The sequence below is a fragment of the Chiloscyllium plagiosum genome, unplaced genomic scaffold (genome assembly GCF_037043375.1).
Source record: "Chiloscyllium plagiosum isolate Xiang-an unplaced genomic scaffold, Cpla_swu_hap1 HiC_scaffold_46, whole genome shotgun sequence".
In the NCBI taxonomy this organism is placed as follows: Eukaryota; Metazoa; Chordata; class Chondrichthyes; order Orectolobiformes; family Hemiscylliidae; genus Chiloscyllium; species Chiloscyllium plagiosum.
This window is the reverse complement of record NW_028270184.1, coordinates 1,844,569-1,862,964: the sequence shown is the minus strand read 5'-3', so window position 1 is coordinate 1,862,964 and position 18,396 is coordinate 1,844,569. Positions and strand designations below refer to the sequence as shown.

Here is an 18,396-nt window from a genome sequence, read left to right as displayed (position 1 = left end):
AGGGTAAAGTGGGCAAGTGCGGGGTTATTTGCTTTGCTTGCAAGAATAGGAAAGCAGAATTGGTATTATGGAGGATGTTGATGTTCAGGGAGACTTGTATGTATACTCTTACAATGCGAACGATAGTAAACAATTTGGAGAGCGCCTTTACTGGAAGGCAAATGGAGAACAAGAAATAAGATAGTTTTGTCACAGTTCGACCAGGCTTTGGTGGGACTACACCTGGAACACTGTAGCTTTGGTCTCCATCTTTTAAGGAAGGATTTCTGATGGAGGCAGTTCCTGGAGAGAAGGTTCACGGGTTTCACCCTTATCCCAGGGGCCGGCAGCTGAGTAATTTGGGTTGATATTCCCTGGTGTTTAGAAGCATGAGAGCAGGTCTCCCAAAACATTCAAGATTGTGAAGGGACTTGCCAGTGAGAGGTGGAGACGTTGTTTCCCCAGGGCTGAGGAATCTGAATCAGCAGAACAGCCTCAGTACATCGTTCAGATCGGACCTCGATGAGACATTCCTTCACCGAGGCTGATGAATCTCTGAAATTCTCAGCCCTAGAGACCTATGGAGTCTCCATCATTGAAAATGTTTCAGGCCTGTTCAGCAGATTTTTCATCTCTGTGTATTGACAGGAAGTGGAGTTCTACCCCATAATCAGCTGTGATCTTGTTAGATGACAGAGTGGACTCGAAGGGCAGAACGGTCTCCTGCTCCTATTTCTTGTTTTCTTCTATCATCTAGACTAGAGTCTCATTTTCTCTCCTGGTATGTTAGTCTCTTCATCCCCAGTAATCACATCCTGGGGGTTACCATTTACCAGAAACTTAACTGGACTCATCCCACAAACACTGTGCCTATAAGAGCAGGTCAGAGGCTGGGAATCCTGCAGTGAGTGAGTTCCCTCCCGAAGTCCCCCCCCCAAAGCCTGTCCCACCATCGACAAGGCAAAAAGGTAGGAGTGGGACAGAATACTCCCCACTTGCCCCTTGATGGGGCAGCTCCAGCAACACGCAGAAAGCTTGATACCATCCAGAACAAAGGAGTCCACTTAATTGGCACCACATCCACTCCCTTCCCCACCACTGACCCTCGGCAGCAGTGTGCATCGTCTACAACAGTGTTTCTCAACGGGGGCAGAAGCACCCCCTGAGGGGCATTTGCCTTCCTTCGGTGGGCGTTGAAGTCAAAGGGGGTGGCAAGGGGGCACTGAACGACTTTGTAGAGAGCTAACCAATCACTTGGAAGACTGCTGTGTCCTTGAAGGACATTGCTGTGTGCAGATGGATAGTCACATAATACAAATGGTAACATTTTGTTGTATATAAAACACAAAAGTTTTCCGATTTCAGCACTGCAGTGTATTGCAGTTGTATGTGCAAAAACAGACTTTGGTGGTTTGGGAGCGTTGCATGATTTCAAGGATAAGGGGGCGTTGAATACGGAAAGGTTGAGAAACACAGGTCTACAAGATGTGCTGTGGGAATTCAACGGGGAGAAAGTGAGGACTGCAGATGCTGGAGATCAGAGCTGAAACTGTGTTGCTGGAAAAGGGCAGCAGGTCAGGCAGCATCCAAGGAGCTGGAGAATCGACGTTTCGGGCATGAGCCCTTCGGGAATTCAACCTCAGGTCATCAATGTGGCCTTTAACTGTTTCCTCATTTCCCCTTCCCCCACCTTGCCCCAGTTCCAAACTTCCAGCTTAGCACTGTCCCCATGACTTGTTCTACCTGCCTATCTTCTTTTCCACCTATCCACTCCACCCTCCTCCCCCCCCCCCCCGACCTATCACCTTCATCCCCTCCCCCACTCACCTATTGTAGTCTATGCTACTTTCTCCCCACCCCCACCCTCCTCTCACTTATCTCTCCACCCTTCAGGCTCTCTGCCTGTATTCCTGATGAAGGGCTTTTGCCCGAAACGTCGATTTTCCTGCTCCTCGGAAGCTGCCTGACCTGCTGTGCTTTTCCAGCACCACTCTAAACAAGATTGTGGGAATTCAGCAAAGCTCCTTAGTGAGCTCCTTCCAAACCCACGACCACTTCCGTTTGGAAAGACAAAGGCAGCATAAGACCATAAGACATAGGAGTGGAAGTAAGGCCATTCGGCCCATCGAGTCCACTCCACCATTCAATCATGGCTGATGAGCATTTCAACTCCACTTACCCTCATTCTCCCCGTAGCCCCTAATTCCTTGTGACATCAAGAATTTATCAATTTCTGCCTTGAAGACATTTAGCGTCCCGGCCTCCACTGCGCTCTGTGGCAATGAATTCCACAGGCCCACCACTCTCTGGCTGAAGAAATGTCTCCGCATTTCTGTTCTGAATTTACCCCCTCTAATTCTAAGGCTGTGTCCACGGGTCCTAGTCTCCTCACCTAACGGAAACAATTTCCTAGCGTCCACCCTCTCCAGATACATGGGAAGACAGTCCCCTGTAAGTTTCCTCCAAGCCACTCGCCATCATGACCTGGAATATTTCACCATTCCTTCAGTGTCATTGGGTCAAAATCCTGAAACACCCTCCCTAAGGGCACTGTGGGTGTCCCTACGGCACACTGACTGCAGCAGTTGAATAGGCAGCTTCCCTGGGACAATGGGAGCGGTGGGTAAGGGGAGCAATAACTGCTTGAGCAGCCAGCGACACCCCCACCCGAGGAAAGAAAAGACCTCTTACTCTCCGCTGTCTTATCTCAGCAGCGAACCCTGGCTGATTACACTCCGTCAGCACATTGCAGTGATTGGCAACATTGAATATGACTGTGTTACTACCTCAGTTACTGTGGGAGGTCAGCTGCTTCCTTTGTTTCATTGCCGATGGACGTCTGCAGAATGCAGCGTACAACGCAGTAGAAATTGCAACATTTGGGCTGTGTTAATGGTTTGGGGGGGGAGATATAAAACTTAAGGACTCTTCATGTAGCTTGCCTCTCTAAATGCATGGTTTCTGTTCAGCTCAGGGTCTCATCTTGTGGTCGTGCCATCACTGAGGGATGTTCACCATGATTTTGTGTATCCTCAGGCGCCATTCCACTGCTTTGAGCCGTCTAAGGAAGACAAGGAGGTATTCCACCTTTCAACCATCCTTCTCTGCATCTGCCTTTAAACCCCTTGGCTGCAGTGTTAATTCTAAGCTTTCTAATCCAGTTCATTTGTGGAATGTTATCAACTGTTCTCTAGTTGTTGTGACTGCAGTTTGATACAAACCAGGCCATTTCAGAGGGAATTTAAGAGTCACCCATGTTGCTGTGTATCTGGAGTTGATGTAGGCCTGACCAGGGAAGGGTGACTGATTTCATTTGCTAAAATACATGGGTTTTTACAATAATTGACCATGGTGACAATAGTCTCCATTAGATCCAGCACTTAATTCCAGATTATTACTGAACTCAAATTTCACCATCTGACATAGCCTTCAGAACACAGGTCTGGGGTTCTGGATTACTCATCCAGTAATGTTACCACCACAGAATCAGTGCCCCCCAGAAATCCTGAGTTCAACTCCCACTGTGGGCCACCTGAAAATTCCAGTCAAGTTAATGAGCAAACGGGAGTGATTTTAAAACAACAAAGCCTGGGTCAGTAAAAGTGTCATAGTAATAGAGATGTACATCACGGAAACAAAACCCTTCAGCCCAACTCCTCCATGCTGACCAGATATCCTAACCTAATCTAGTCCCACTTACCAGCACTTGGCCCAAATCCCTCCAAACCCTTCCTATTCACTTAGCCATCCAGATGCCTTTTAAATGTTGTCATTGTACCAGCCTCCACAACTTCCTCTGGCTGCTCATTCCATACACAGATCCCTCTCTGTGTGAAAAAGTTGCTCCTTGGGTCTGGGGTCCCTTTTAAATTTTTCCCCTCTCACCCTCAGCCAGTGGCCTCTAGTTCTGGACTCCAGGAAAAAAAACTTTGTCTATTTACCCTATCCATGTCCCTCAGCCTCTGACGCAGGAGGCTGACTGATTCCAGTTCAAAACAAAGCCAGCTCATTGACAGAAATCTGCTGTCCTTCGTCGGTGTAGGTGACTCCATTCCCAGACCAGTGTGGCAGCTTGGGGTGGGCAACAGGTGCTAGCTTTGCCTGTGACGAGCGGGGAATGGAATGTCACCACTACGCTGACCTGATTGGTCAGTATGTTGAGGCAGGGAAGAAACTCCAACCAATTGAGGATGCCCAGAGAGGTCCTGTAGAGCAGGTACCAGGAGCATGTTGGACAATAAACAGCACTCGATGCTCTGGGGCACAGTCTGTGGTACAGTGTGTGGAGATTGAAATACCCTTGCAGCTGGAGCAGTGGCTATCACCGATCCAGTGTACAAAGCTGGGGCTGCTCTTCCCTCTGGCAGAGGGTATGCCAGGGGCAGGTATCTCTCAAAGCATCCTTCTGTTCCGAGGCAGAGCTGCTTTACTGGGTTAAAGGTGCTGTTTAAAACAGATGTGTGCCTGTGTGTGTGTTTTTTTACCTTTCTAAAGTAACAAAAGCCTCATTGTTGTAAATAATCAGCATTTAAGGTACTGGCCTGAGAGTAGTTCTCAGGTTATTGGTTTCCTCACACCAAGAGGACTTTGAAAGCTGATTGTTGTTGTCATTCCCTCAGGGAGTGTTTAAACACTAGCCTGAAAGGGTCATCACCAATCATAATGTCGCTCACAAGCCAGAGGCACGTTTCCATGTGCACAGTCTGCCCATCAGAAACAACCATGTGAGTGAGGATCAGAAATCAGCCCAAGGGCAATGTGGAGAATTGTCCCCTGCTGCCTGTCCAAATACTGCACGTTGGTTTACACTTTGACCTGAGTGCGCCTATAGGGCCTTGGCTTAATGTCTCATCTAAAAGAGAGTCTCCCTGACCCTCCGGCGATGCCGCGTTCCCTCGGCCCTGACCCTCTGGCGATGCCGCGTTCCCTCGGCCCTGACCCTCTGGCGATGCCGCGTTCCCTCGGCCCTGACCCTCTGGCGATGCCGCGTTCCCTCGGCCCTGACCCTCTGGCGATGCCGCGTTCCCTCGGCCCTGACCCTTTGGCGATGCCGCGTTCCCTCGGCCCTGACCCTCTGGCGATGCCGCGTTCCCTCGGCCCTGACCCTCTGGCGATGCCGCGTTCCCTCGGCCCTGACCCTCTGGCGATGCCGCGTTCCCTCGGCCCTGACCCTCTGGCGATGCCGCGTTCCCTCGGCCCTGACCCTCCAAACATGCGACATGCTGACCTTCCGGCGATGCCACGTTCCCTCGGCCCTGACCCTCCGGCGATGCCGCGTTCCCTTGGGAGGTGCCGCGTTCCCTCCGCCCTGACCCTCCGGAAATGCCGTGTTCCCCCGGCGCTGACCCTCCGGCGGTGCGACGTTCCCTCGGCGCTGAGCCTCGGGCGGTGCGGCCCTCCCTCGACGCTGACCCTTGGCCGATGCGGCCCTCCCTCGGCGCTGACCCTTGGCCGATGCGGCCCTCCCTCGGCGCTGACCCTCGGCCGATGCGGCCCTCCCTCGGCCGATGCGGCCCTTCTTCGGCGCTGACCCTTGGCCGATGCGGCCATTTCTTCGGCGCTGACCCTCGGCCGGTGGTCAGTTTGGGTTACTTGCTCCTACCTCTGCGTTGCTGCTTGAACCCATGACCTTCTGATTTATTACTGTCGGCTGTACTTTGAGGTGGGGTGCCAGAAGTTGGCACCTCTGGCAACATGCTGTGCCATTCCCTTAGGTAGTACATCACTCCCTCATCACTGATATTCGTGCAAAGTAACACTACCTCAGCACCCACCCTTCAACAGTGTACCGCTCACTCGGAGCGTGCCACTCCCTCGGCGCCCACCCTGTGACAGCGCGCCGCTCCCTTGCCGTGAAGATGATAACAGAATATTATGTCAGTTGAGATGGTGGGTAAATATTAGGAGCAACACTTCCTGCGAGAATTAGATTTTGTCCATGGTTCAGTTCAGGCTTGGGTATGACTAACGGACCAAGTGTCAGGAGGGTGTTTTTCTGGATAAATTGTACCTTATTTGAGGGGCCAATCCTTGAGCCCAGGTGTGGTTACTATAGAGGTAGTGTGTGTAGCAGTAACGATCTTCCTCTAAATGGTGTGTTTACCTTTTCTGACAGCGTGTCCATTTTGTTTCCGATCCTTGCACATTGAACATCAACGAGGTAGTCTTTGCTGTGACTTCAACTGATGTTCTCTTTCATATGGGAGCAGAGGAGATTAACAGGTACGTGTGCAGCAAGTTACATTATTTGCAGACAACCCCTTGGAATGGATTTAATTGTTAAGATATTAATGTTTAACTTCCCTTTCTTGTTCCCTCCTGACTTAAGTTTTTCAGTGCACCCTCCATTGGCCTCCCATGTTGCAACATAAGTCAATACTAACAAACTGCACCAAGTCCTAATCATCTGTGCTCCTTACAGTCCAGCAACATGTCAATTTTAGAAACGTATTTTTAAAACGTTGTTTTCGATTCCTTCCGTGGCCACACCACCAGAATCAGCTGCAGGACTCTCTGGATCTCTGTAATCCTCTCTGTGTGAGGCAAGGGAGTTGGACATTACAAAGTGCAGACAGGACAATGAGACTGAAGCCATTATCAGATCAAGCCGAATCTTATTAAATGGTGGCGCAGTATCGAAGGGCTCATTCCTGCTGCTGAGTCCTATGTTCCTAACATTTGATGCCACCTTATTCTCATTATTCTGTGCCATCTGCTAACCTGCACTATTCCATTACCATCCGTATGTCTATCCAATGACCATTTAAATGCCCTATAGAGTTAGCGAATCTACTACTGTTGCAGGCAGGCCATTCCACATCCTTGCTACTCTCTGAGTAAAGACACTACCTCTGACATCTGTTCTGTATCTATCACTCCTCAATTTAAAGCGATGTCCCCTCCATCATCATCCGAGGAAAAAGGCTCTCACTGTCCACCCTATCTAACCCTCTGATCATCTGGTATGTCTCTATTAAGTCACCTCTCACCTTCTTCTCTTTGACAAAAAGAGCCTCAAGTCCCTCAGCCTTTCCCCGTAAGACCTTCCCTCTATACCAGGCGACATCCTGGTAAATCTCCTCTGAACCCTTTCCAAAGCCTCCACATTCTTCCTATAGTGCGGTGACCAGAACTGTACGCAATACTCCAAGTGCGACCGCACCAGAGGTTTGTACAGCTGCAGCATGACCTCATGGCTCCGAAACTCAATCCCTTTCCCAATAAAAGCTAACACACTCTATACCTTCTTAACAACTCTATCAGCCTGGGTGGCAACTTTCAGGGATCTGTGTACATGGACACAGAGATCTCTCTGCTCGTCTACACTACCAAGAAGTTTACCATTAGCCCAATACTCTGCATTTCTGTTGCTCCTTCCAAAGTGAATCGCCTCACACTTTTCCACATTAAACTCCATTGGCCATCTCTCAGCCCAGCTCTACAGCTTATCTATGTCCCTCTGTAACCTACAACATCCTTCATCACTATTCACAACTCTACTGACCTTAGTGTCATCCACAAATTTACTAACCCATCCTTCTACGCCCTCATCTAGGTCATTTATAAAAATGACGAACAGCAGTGGCCCCAAAGCAGATCTTTGCGGTACCCCACTGGTAACTGAGCTCCAGAATGAACATTTCCCATCAACCACCACCCTCTGTCTTCTTTCAGCGAGCCAATTGTTTGACAGGTCGGCGCAACATCAAGGTGCGAAGGGCCTGTAGTGCTCTGTACTGTTCTGTGTTCTCAGCCCCATTACCTGACATTCTCTTCTCTCTCTCTCTCTCTCTCTCTCTCTCTCTCTCTCTCTCTGTCCTTCCCTCTTTCTTCAAGATGCTCATTAAAATATCTACCCTCTTCCCATGCTTTGCCTCGGTTTCAAATACTGATACTGCTTGTTTGAAGAACTTTAGGGACATTAGTGGCTGTCTACGTGTGACTGATTTAGTGGAACTGATTGCCTTAAAGGTAAAAGGAGGATGTTGAGAGACATTTGTGATGTACGATACATGACTGAACTGCAGGTTACACGTCCTGGCCAGGAGTCTGTGATGAGGGCTCACCAATTTGATGGGAGAGAAATTTCTTTATTTGTTCATGGGATGTGGGCATCACTCGCTGGGACAACATTTGCCTGTCCCTAATTGCCAAGTGGATGTTTGAGTTGACCAGGTTGATGTGGAGTCACGTGTAGGCCAGACTGCATGAGGGCATTAGATTTCCTTCCCAAAAGGGCACCAGATTTTACAATTGGTAGCGGTTACCATTGCGAGGGTCACCATTAGGTTCATTCCAGATCTTTATTCATTTCAAATTACACCTTCTGCTGGAATGGGATTTGAATCCGTGGCCCCCAGAACATTAACATTGGAAACAAAAACAGGGATTGCTGGAAAAGCTTAGCAGGTCTGGCAGCATCTGTGGAGAGAAATCAGAAGTAACCTTTCAGGTCGAGTGACCCAACATGTTACCTCTGATTTCTCTGCACAGGTGCTGCCAGACCTGCTGAGTTTTTCCAGCAGTTTTTGTTGTTGTTTCTGACTTCCAGCTCTGTGCAGTTCTGTCGGTTATCCTGGGGGTTCTAGGTATCCAGCCCAGTGGTATTACTGCTTTCCCCAGGGGAGTTTGGAGCATGCAACCATTTTTGCCACGTGGTTGGTTTGAAGTAGGGTGTGTAGTAATCTTCTGAGGAAAAATACGGTGAACACAGAGGGATCCTGATTACCTGGCAAGATTGCAAGGTCCTGATGCTTGGCGAAACTGTTTTCTGGATAATCAAACACCCGATTCCAATTAACGGAATAAAATACTCCCCACCCATGTCCTTTGGATAATCAAGGTTCTTCTGCATTTGCAGCAGATCGAGATATGGAGCATTGGCGAGAGGCTGATAGTATAAATGTGTTGGCTTAGGAATGATGGGCAGAACATCTCCTCCTCTATCCTGGGTTTCTCCGTGGAGGATATAATCTCATCACCATGTTGGCTGTGGTCACTGGGTGGCTCCATGTGATGGTGGTGCTCAGGGAGATGCTTTACGGGGCCACCTTGTGGGTAAAGCTGGAACAGCTGCTCTGTGCTGCTCCACAAAGTGAAACTGAAGGACGTGAGTGACGTGGCAAGTTAATATGTGGCACTTGGTGCAGTGTCAGCACTAATAATTCTGGTGGACTAAGGAGGGTTTGAGGAGGCCTTGTGAGCAAGAATGTTAATGTTTGTGTGTGTTTCAGAATAAAGGGAGGGCTATGTAATTTTGTTAGATACTAGCTCTATTACAGTAACTTCCACCCAAGAAATCAGGTGGTTTGGTCAGGCATGTTTTTTCCCCTCTGACTCCATCTTGACTGCAGTTTACTAGATTGGGGCCGGCCTCCTCCTCCTCCCCCCCTCTCTTTTTTTCATATGCTCTCTTGCTGTCTCTGACTGTGGCGTTTCTCTGTCCCTCTCTGCCTGTCCCTCTCTGCCTGTCCCTCTCTGCCTGTCCCTCTCTGCCTGTCCCTCTCTGCCTGTCCCTCTCTGCCTGTCCCTCTCTGCCTGTCCCTCGCACGCTCTCTGTCAGTCTGGCTCGCGCTCTGTTTGTCTGTCTCTCGCTTGCGCTCTGTCGCTCACTCGCTCGCTCTCTCTGTCTCTCGCTCGCGCGCTCTCTCTGTCTCTCGCTCGCGCTCTCTCTGTCTCTCGCTCGCGCTCTCTCTGACTCTCGCTCGCGCTCTCTCTGTCTCTCGCTCGCGCTCTCTCTGTCTCTCGCTCGCGCTCTCTCTGTCTCTCGCTCGCGCTCTCTCTGTCTCTCGCTCGCGCTCTATGTCTCTAGCTCGCGCTCTATGTCTCTAGCTCGCGCTCTCTGTGTCTCTCGCTCGCTCTCTCTGACTCTCGCTCGCTCTCTCTCTGTCTCTCGCTCGCGCTCTCTCTGTCTCTCGCTCGCGCTCTCTCTGTCTCTCGCTCGCGCTCTCTGTGTCTCTCGCTCGCTCTCTCTGACTCTCGCTCGCTCTCTCGCTCGCGCTCTCTCTGTCTCTCGCTCGCGCTCTCTCTGTCTCTCGCTCGCGCTCTCTCTGCCTCTCGCTCGCGCGCTCTCTGCCCTTCGCTCGCACGCTCTCTGCCCTTCGCTCGCGCGCTCTCTGCCCTTCGCTCGCGCGCTCTCTGCCCTTCGCTCGCGCGCTCTCTGCCCTTCGCTCGCGCGCTCCCTGCCTCTCGCTCGCGCTCTCTCTGCCTCTCGCTCGCGCTCTCTCTGCCTCTCGCTCGCGCGCTCTCTGCCTCTCGCTCGCGCGCTCTCTGCCTCTCGCTCGCGCGCTCTCTGCCTCTCGCTCGCGCGCTCTCTGCCTCTCGCTCGCGCTCTCTCTGCCTCTCGCTCGCGCGCTCTCTGCGCCTCGCTCGCGCGCTCTCTGCGCCTCGCTCGCGCGCTCTCTGCCTCTCGCTCGCGCGCTCTCTGCCTCTCGCTCGCGCTCTCTCTGCCTCTCGCTCGCGCTCTCTCTGCCTCTCGCTCGCGCTCTCTCTGCCTCTCGCTCGCGCTCTCTGTCTCTCGCTCGCGCTCTCTGTGTCTCTCGCTTGCTCTCTCTGACTCTCGCTCGCTCTCTCGCTCGCGCTCTCTCTGTCTCTCGCTCGCGCTCTCTCTGTCTCTCGCTCGCGCTCTCTCTGTCTCTCGCTCACTCTCTCTCGCGCTCTCTCTCTCTCGCGCTCGCTCTCTCTCTCTCGCGCTCGCTCTCTCTCTCTCGCGCTCGCTCTCTCTCTCTCGCGCTCGCTCTCTCTCGCTCTCTCTCTCTCGCTCTCTCTCTCTCGCGCTCTCTCTCTCGCGCTCTCTCTCTCGCGCTCTCTCTCTCTCGCGCTCTCTCTCTCGCGCTCTCTCTCTCGCGCTCTCTCTCTCGCGCTCTCTCTCTCGCGCTCTCTCTCTCGCGCTCTCTCTCTCTCGCGCTCTCTCTCTCTCTCGCGCTCTCTCTCTCTCGCGCTCTCTCTCTCTCGCGCTCTCTCTCTCTCGCGCTCTCTCTCTCTCGCGCTCTCTCTCTCTCGCGCTCTCTCTCTCTCGCGCTCTCTCTCTCTCGCGCTCTCTCTCTCTCGCGCTCGCTCTCTCTCGCGCTCGCTCTCTCTCGCGCTCGCTCTCTCTCGCGCTCGCGCTCTCTCTCGCTCGCGCTCTCTCTCGCTCGCGCTCTCTCTCTCTTCGCGCTCTCTCTCGCTCGCGCTCTCTCTCTCTTCGCGCTCTCTCTCTCTTCGCGCGCTCTCTCTCTTCGCGCGCTCTCTCTCTTCGCGCGCTCTCTCTCTTCGCGCGCTCTCTCTCTTCGCGCGCTCTCTCTCCTCGCGCTCTCTCTCTCCGCGCGCTCTCTCTCTCCGCGCGCTCTCTCTCTCCGCGCGCTCTCTCTCTCCGCGCGCTCTCTCTCTCCGCGCGCTCTCTCTCTCCGCGCGCTCTCTCTCTCCGCGCGCTCTCTCTCTCCGCGCGCGCTCTCTCTCCGCGCGCTCTCTCTCTCCGCGCGCTCTCTCTCTCCGCGCGCTCTCTCTCTCCTCGTGCTCTCTCTCTCCTCGCGCTCTCTCTCTCCTCGCGCTCTCTCTCTCCTCGCGCGCTCTCTCTCCTCGCGCGCTCTCTCTCTCCTCGCGCGCTCTCTCTCCTCGCGCGCTCTCTCTCTCCTCGCGCTCTCTCTCTCCTCGCGCTCTCTCTCTCCTCGCGCTCTCTCTCTCCTCGCGCTCTCTCTCTCCTCGCGCTCTCTCTCTCTCCTCGCGCTCTCTCTCTCTCCTCGCGCTCTCTCTCTCCTCGCGCTCTCTCTCTCCTCGCGCTCTCTCTCTCCTCGCGCTCTCTCTCTCCTCGCGCTCTCTCTCTCCTCGCGCTCTCTCTCTCCTCGCGCTCTCTCTCTCCTCGCGCTCTCTCTCTCCTCGCGCTCTCTCTCTCCTCGCGCTCTCTCTCTCCTCGCGCTCTCTCTCTCCGCGCGCTCTCTCTCTCCTCGCGCTCTCTCTCTCCTCGCGCTCTCTCTCTCCTCGCGCTCTCTCTCTCCTCGCGCGCTCTCTCTCCTCGCGCTCTCTCTCTCCTCGCGCTCTCTCTCTCCCGCGCTCTCTCTCTCTCGCGCTCTCTCTCTTCGCGCGCTCTCTCTCCGCGCGCTCTCTCTCTTCGCGCTCTCTCTCTCCTCGCGCTCTCTCTCTCCTCGCGCTCTCTCTCTCCTCGCGCTCTCTCTCTCCTCGCGCTCTCTCTCTCCTCGCGCTCTCTCTCTCCTCGCGCTCTCTCTCTCCTCGCGCTCTCTCTCTCCTCGCGCTCTCTCTCTCCGCGCGCTCTCTCTCCGCGCGCTCTCTCTCTCCGCGCGCTCTCTCTCTCCGCGCGCTCTCTCTCTCCGCGCGCTCTCTCTCTCCGCGCGCTCTCTCTCTCCGCGCGCTCTCTCTCTCCGCGCGCTCTCTCTCTCTCGCGCTCTCTCTCTCGCGCGCTCTCTCTCTCTCGCGCTCTCTCTCTCTCGCGCTCTCTCTCTCTCGCGCTCTCTCTCTCTCGCGCTCTCTCTCTCTCGCGCTCTCTCTCTCGCGCGCTCTCTCTCTCTCGCGCGCTCTCTCTCTCTCGCGCGCTCTCTCTCTTCGCGCGCTCTCTCTCTTCGCGCGCTCTCTCTCCTCGCGCTCTCTCTCTCCTCGCGCTCTCTCTCTCCTCGCGCTCTCTCTCTCCTCGCGCTCTCTCTCTCCGCGCGCTCTCTCTCTCCTCGCGCTCTCTCTCTCCGCGCGCTCTCTCTCTCCGCGCGCTCTCTCTCTCCGCGCGCTCTCTCTCTCCGCGCGCTCTCTCTCTCCGCGCGCTCTCTCTCTCCGCGCGCTCTCTCTCTCTCCTCGCGCTCTCTCTCTCCTCGCGCTCTCTCTCTCCTCGCGCTCTCTCTCTCCTCGCGCTCTCTCTCTCCTCGCGCGCTCTCTCTCCTCGCGCGCTCTCTCTCCTCGCGCGCTCTCTCTCCTCGCGCGCTCTCTCTCCTCGCGCGCTCTCTCCGTCTCTCGCTCTCCTCTCGCACTCTCTCCGCCTCTCGCTCTGTCTTCTCTCGCACTCTCTCCGCCTCTCGCTCTGTCTTCTCTGTCTATCTCTCCCGCTCTCTCTCTCGCGCGCGCTCTCTCTCTCGCGCGCGCTCTCTCTCTCGCGCTCTCTCTCTCTCTCGCGCTCTCCCTCTCGCGCTCTCTCTCTCGCGCTCTCTCTCTCTCTCGCGCTCTCTCTCTCTCGCGCTCTCTCTCTCCTCGCGCTCTCTCTCTCCTCGCGCTCTCTCTCTCCTCGCGCGCTCTCTCCGCCTCTCGCTCTCCTCTCGCACTCTCTCCGCCTCTCGCTCTGTCTTCTCTCGCACTCTCTCCGCCTCTCGCTCTGTCTTCTCTGTCTATCTCTCCCGCTCTCTCTCTCGCGCGCGCTCTCTCTCTCGCGCTCTCTCTCTCTCGCGCTCTCTCTCTCTCGCGCTCTCTCTCTCTCTCGCGCTCTCTCTCTCTCTCGCGCTCTCTCTCTCTCGCGCTCTCTCTCTCTCTCGCGCTCTCTCTCTTCTCGCGCTCTCTCTCTTCTCGCGCTCTCTCTCTTCTCGCGCTCTCTCTCTTCTCGCGCTCACTCTCTTCTCGCGCTCACTCTCTTCTCGCGCTCTCTCTCTTCTCGCGCTCGCTCTCTTCTCGCGCTCGCTCTCTTCTCGCGCTCGCTCTCTTCTCGCGCTCGCTCTCTTCTCGCGCTCGCTCTCTTCTCGCGCTCGCTCTCCTCGCGCTCTCTCCTCGCGCTCTCTCTCCTCGCGCTCTCACTACTCGCGCTCTCACTCCTCGCGCTCTCACTCCTCGCGCTCTCACTCCTCGCGCTCTCACTCCTCGCGCTCTCTCTCCTCGCGCTCTCTCTCCTCGCGCTCTCTCTCCTCGCGCTCTCTCTCCTCGCGCTCGCTCTCCTCGCTCTCTTCTCGCGCTCGCTCTCTTCTCGCGCTCGCTCTCTTCTCGCGCTCGCTCTCTTCTCGCGCTCGCTCTCTTCTCGCGCTCTCTCTCTTCTCGCGCTCTCTCTCTTCTCGCGCTCTCTCTCTCCTCGCGCTCTCTCTCTCCTCGCGCGCTCTCCTCGCGCGCTCTCCTCGCGCGCTCTCCTCGCGCGCTCTCCTCGCGCTCTCTCCTCGCGCTCTCTCCTCGCGCTCTCTCCTCGCGCTCTCTCCTCGCGCGCTCTGTCCTCGCGCGCTCTGTCCTCGCGCGCTCTGTCCTCGCGCTCTCTCCTCGCGCTCTCTCTCCTCGCGCGCTCTGTCCTCGCGCGCTCTGTCCTCGCGCGCTCTGTCCTCGCGCGCTCTGTCCTCGCGCGCTCTCTCCTCGCGTGCTCTCCTCGCGCGCTCTCCTCGCGCGCTCTCCTCGCGCGCTCTCTCTCTCTCTCACGCTCTCTCTCTTCTCGCGCTCTCTCTCTCCTCGCGCTCTCTCTCTCCTCGCGCTCTCTCTCTCCTCGCGCTCTCTCTCCTCGCGCTCTCTCTCTCCTCGCGCTCTCTCTCTCCTCGCGCTCTCTCTCTCCTCGCGCTCTCTCTCTCCTCGCGCTCTCTCTCTCCTCGCGCTCTCTCTCTCCTCGCGCTCTCTCTCTCCTCGCGCTCTCTCTCTCCTCGCGCTCTCTCTCTCCTCGCGCTCTCTCTCTCCTCGCGCTCTCTCTCTCCTCGCGCTCTCTCTCTCCTCGCGCTCTCTCTCTCCTCGCGCTCTCTCTCTCCTCGCGCTCTCTCTCTCCTCGCGCTCTCTCTCTCCTCGCGCTCTCTCTCTCCTCGCGCTCTCTCTCTCCTCGCGCTCTCTCTCTCCTCGCGCTCTCTCTCTCCTCGCGCTCTCTCTCTCCTCGCGCTCTCTCTCTCCTCGCGCTCTCTCTCTCCTCGCGCTCTCTCTCTCCTCGCGCTCTCTCTCTCCTCGCGCGCTCTCTCTCCTCGCGCGCTCTCTCTCCTCGCGCGCTCTCTCTCCTCGCGCTCTCTCTCTCCTCGCGCTCTCTCTCTCCTCGCGCTCTCTCTCTCCTCGCGCTCTCTCTCTCCTCGCGCTCTCTCTCTCCTCGCGCTCTCTCTCTCCTCGCGCTCTCTCTCTCCTCGCGCTCTCTCTCTCCTCGCGCTCTCTCTCTCCTCGCGCTCTCTCTCTCCTCGCGCTCTCTCTCTCCTCGCGCTCTCTCTCTCCTCGCGCTCTCTCTCTCCTCGCGCTCTCTCCTCGCGCGCTCTCTCCGCCTCTCGCTCTCCTCTCGCACTCTCTCCGCCTCTCGCTCTGTCTTCTCTCGCACTCTCTCCGCCTCTCGCTCTGTCTTCTCTGTCTATCTCTCCCGCTCTCTCTCTCGCGCGCTCTCTCTCTCTCTCGCGCGCTCTCTCTCTCGCGCTCGCTCTCTCTCGCGCTCGCTCTCTCTCGCGCTCGCTCTCTCTCGCGCTCGCTCTCTCTCGCGCTCGCTCTCTCTCGCTCGCGCTCTCTCTCGCTCGCGCTCTCTCTCGCTCGCGCTCTCTCTCGCTCGCGCTCTCTCTCTCTTCGCGCTCTCTCTCGCTCGCGCTCTCTCTCTCTTCGCGCTCTCTCTCTCTTCGCGCTCTCTCTCTCTTCGCGCTCTCTCTCTCTTCGCGCTCTCTCTCTCTTCGCGCGCTCTCTCTCTTCGCGCGCTCTCTCTCTTCGCGCGCTCTCTCTCTTCGCGCGCTCTCTCTCTTCGCGCGCTCTCTCTCTTCGCGCGCTCTCTCTCTTCGCGCGCTCTCTCTCCTCGCGCTCTCTCTCTCCGCGCGCTCTCTCTCTCCGCGCGCTCTCTCTCTCCGCGCGCTCTCTCTCTCCGCGCGCTCTCTCTCTCCGCGCGCTCTCTCTCTCCTCGCGCTCTCTCTCTCCTCGCGCTCTCTCTCTCCTCGCGCGCTCTCTCTCTCCTCGCGCGCTCTCTCTCCTCGCGCGCTCTCTCTCCTCGCGCGCTCTCTCTCTCCTCGCGCTCTCTCTCTCTTCGCGCTCTCTCTCTCTTCGCGCTCTCTCTCTCTTCGCGCTCTCTCTCTCTTCGCGCTCTCTCTCTCTTCGCGCTCTCTCTCTCTTCGCGCGCTCTCTCTCTTCGCGCGCTCTCTCTCTTCGCGCGCTCTCTCTCTTCGCGCGCTCTCTCTCTTCGCGCGCTCTCTCTCCTCGCGCTCTCTCTCCGCGCGCTCTCTCTCTCCGCGCGCTCTCTCTCTCCGCGCGCTCTCTCTCTCCGCGCGCTCTCTCTCTCCGCGCGCTCTCTCTCTCCGCGCGCTCTCTCTCTCCGCGCGCTCTCTCTCTCCGCGCGCTCTCTCTCTCCTCGCGCTCTCTCTCTCCTCGCGCTCTCTCTCTCCTCGCGCGCTCTCTCTCTCCTCGCGCGCTCTCTCTCCTCGCGCGCTCTCTCTCTCCTCGCGCTCTCTCCTCGCGCTCTCTCTCTCCTCGCGCTCTCTCTCTCCTCGCGCTCTCTCTCTCCTCGCGCTCTCTCTCTCCTCGCGCGCTCTCTCTCTCCTCGCGCGCTCTCTCTCTCCTCGCGCGCTCTCTCTCCTCGCGCGCTCTCTCTCTCCTCGCGCTCTCTCCTCGCGCTCTCTCTCTCTTCGCGCTCTCTCTCTCTTCGCGCTCTCTCTCTCTTCGCGCTCTCTCTCTCTTCGCGCTCTCTCTCTCTTCGCGCGCTCTCTCTCTTCGCGCGCTCTCTCTCTTCGCGCGCTCTCTCTCTTCGCGCGCTCTCTCTCTTCGCGCGCTCTCTCTCCTCGCGCTCTCTCTCTCCGCGCGCTCTCTCTCTCCGCGCGCTCTCTCTCTCCGCGCGCTCTCTCTCTCCGCGCGCTCTCTCTCTCCGCGCGCTCTCTCTCTCCGCGCGCTCTCTCTCTCCGCGCGCTCTCTCTCTCCGCGCGCTCTCTCTCTCCTCGCGCTCTCTCTCTCCTCGCGCTCTCTCTCTCCTCGCGCTCTCTCTCTCCTCGCGCGCTCTCTCTCTCCTCGCGCGCTCTCTCTCCTCGCGCGCTCTCTCTCTCCTCGCGCTCTCTCCTCGCGCTCTCTCTCTCCTCGCGCTCTCTCTCTCCTCGCGCTCTCTCTCTCCTCGCGCTCTCTCTCTCCTCGCGCTCTCTCTCTCTCCTCGCGCTCTCTCTCTCTCCTCGCGCTCTCTCTCTCCTCGCGCTCTCTCTCTCCTCGCGCTCTCTCTCTCCTCGCGCTCTCTCTCTCCTCGCGCTCTCTCTCTCCTCGCGCTCTCTCTCTTCGCGCTCTCTCTCTCCTCGCGCTCTCTCTCTCCTCGCGCTCTCTCTCTCCTCGCGCTCTCTCTCTCCTCGCGCTCTCTCTCTCCTCGCGCTCTCTCTCTCCTCGCGCTCTCTCTCTCCTCGCGCTCTCTCTCTCCTCGCGCTCTCTCTCTCCTCGCGCTCTCTCTCTCCTCGCGCTCTCTCTCTCCTCGCGCTCTCTCTCTCCTCGCGCTCTCTCTCTCCGCGCGCTCTCTCTCTCCGCGCGCTCTCTCTCTCCGCGCGCTCTCTCTCTCTCGCGCTCTCTCTCTCTCGCGCTCTCTCTCTCTCGCGCTCTCTCTCTCTCGCGCTCTCTCTCTCGCGCTCTCTCTCTCTCGCGCTCTCTCTCTCTCTCGCGCTCTCTCTCTCTCGCGCGCGCTCTCTCTCTCGCGCGCTCTCTCTCTCTCGCGCGCTCTCTCTCCTCGCGCTCTCTCTCTCCTCGCGCTCTCTCTCTCCTCGCGCTCTCTCTCTCCTCGCGCTCTCTCTCTCCTCGCGCTCTCTCTCTCCTCGCGCTCTCTCTCTCCTCGCGCTCTCTCTCTCCTCGCGCGCTCTCTCTCCTCGCGCGCTCTCTCTCCTCGCGCGCTCTCTCTCCTCGCGCTCTCTCTCTCCTCGCGCTCTCTCTCTCCTCGCGCTCTCTCTCTCCTCGCGCTCTCTCTCTCCTCGCGCTCTCTCTCTCCTCGCGCTCTCTCTCTCCTCGCGCTCTCTCTCTCCTCGCGCTCTCTCTCTCCTCGCGCTCTCTCCTCGCGCGCTCTCTCCGCCTCTCGCTCTCCTCTCGCACTCTCTCCGCCTCTCGCTCTGTCTTCTCTCGCACTCTCTCCGCCTCTCGCTCTGTCTTCTCTGTCTATCTCTCCCGCTCTCTCGCGCGCTCTCTCTCTCTCTCTCTCTCGCGCGCTCTCTCTCTCGCGCTCGCTCTCTCTCGCGCTCGCTCTCTCTCGCGCTCGCTCTCTCTCGCGCTCGCTCTCTCTCGCTCGCGCTCTCTCTCGCTCGCGCTCTCTCTCGCTCGCGCTCTCTCTCTCTTCGCGCTCTCTCTCGCTCGCGCTCTCTCTCTCTTCGCGCTCTCTCTCTCTTCGCGCTCTCTCTCTCTTCGCGCTCTCTCTCTCTTCGCGCTCTCTCTCTCTTCGCGCTCTCTCTCTCTTCGCGCTCTCTCTCTCTTCGCGCGCTCTCTCTCTTCGCGCGCTCTCTCTCTTCGCGCGCTCTCTCTCCTCGCGCTCTCTCTCTCCGCGCGCTCTCTCTCTCCGCGCGCTCTCTCTCTCCGCGCGCTCTCTCTCTCCGCGCGCTCTCTCTCTCCGCGCGCTCTCTCTCTCCGCGCGCTCTCTCTCTCCGCGCGCTCTCTCTCTCC

General features: G+C 57.3%; 2 protein-coding genes across 5 annotated transcripts in view; both read left to right on the top strand.

Annotated features, from left to right (window-relative positions):
* pola2 (polymerase (DNA directed), alpha 2) overlaps window positions 1-6,368 on the top strand; it is a 60,045-nt gene extending 53,677 nt beyond the window's left edge. For all 4 annotated transcript variants that reach the window (XM_087983823.1, XM_087983822.1, XM_087983824.1 and 1 more), the window contains 2 exons: window positions 2,949-3,057; window positions 6,095-6,368. In XM_087983823.1, the coding sequence (XP_087839949.1) occupies window positions 2,949-3,057; window positions 6,095-6,262 (277 nt within the window). In that variant the 3' untranslated portion in view covers window positions 6,263-6,368. The remainder of the gene's footprint in view (window positions 1-2,948; window positions 3,058-6,094) is intronic.
* A 2,593-nt stretch (window positions 6,369-8,961) lies between these two features.
* The window catches only part of LOC122546357 (zinc finger protein ubi-d4-like), a 51,310-nt gene continuing 41,875 nt past the window's right edge, over window positions 8,962-18,396 (top strand). The window contains exon 1 of the mRNA XM_087983588.1: window positions 8,962-9,088. Coding sequence (XP_087839714.1) covers window positions 8,962-9,088 — 127 coding nt within the window. The remainder of the gene's footprint in view (window positions 9,089-18,396) is intronic.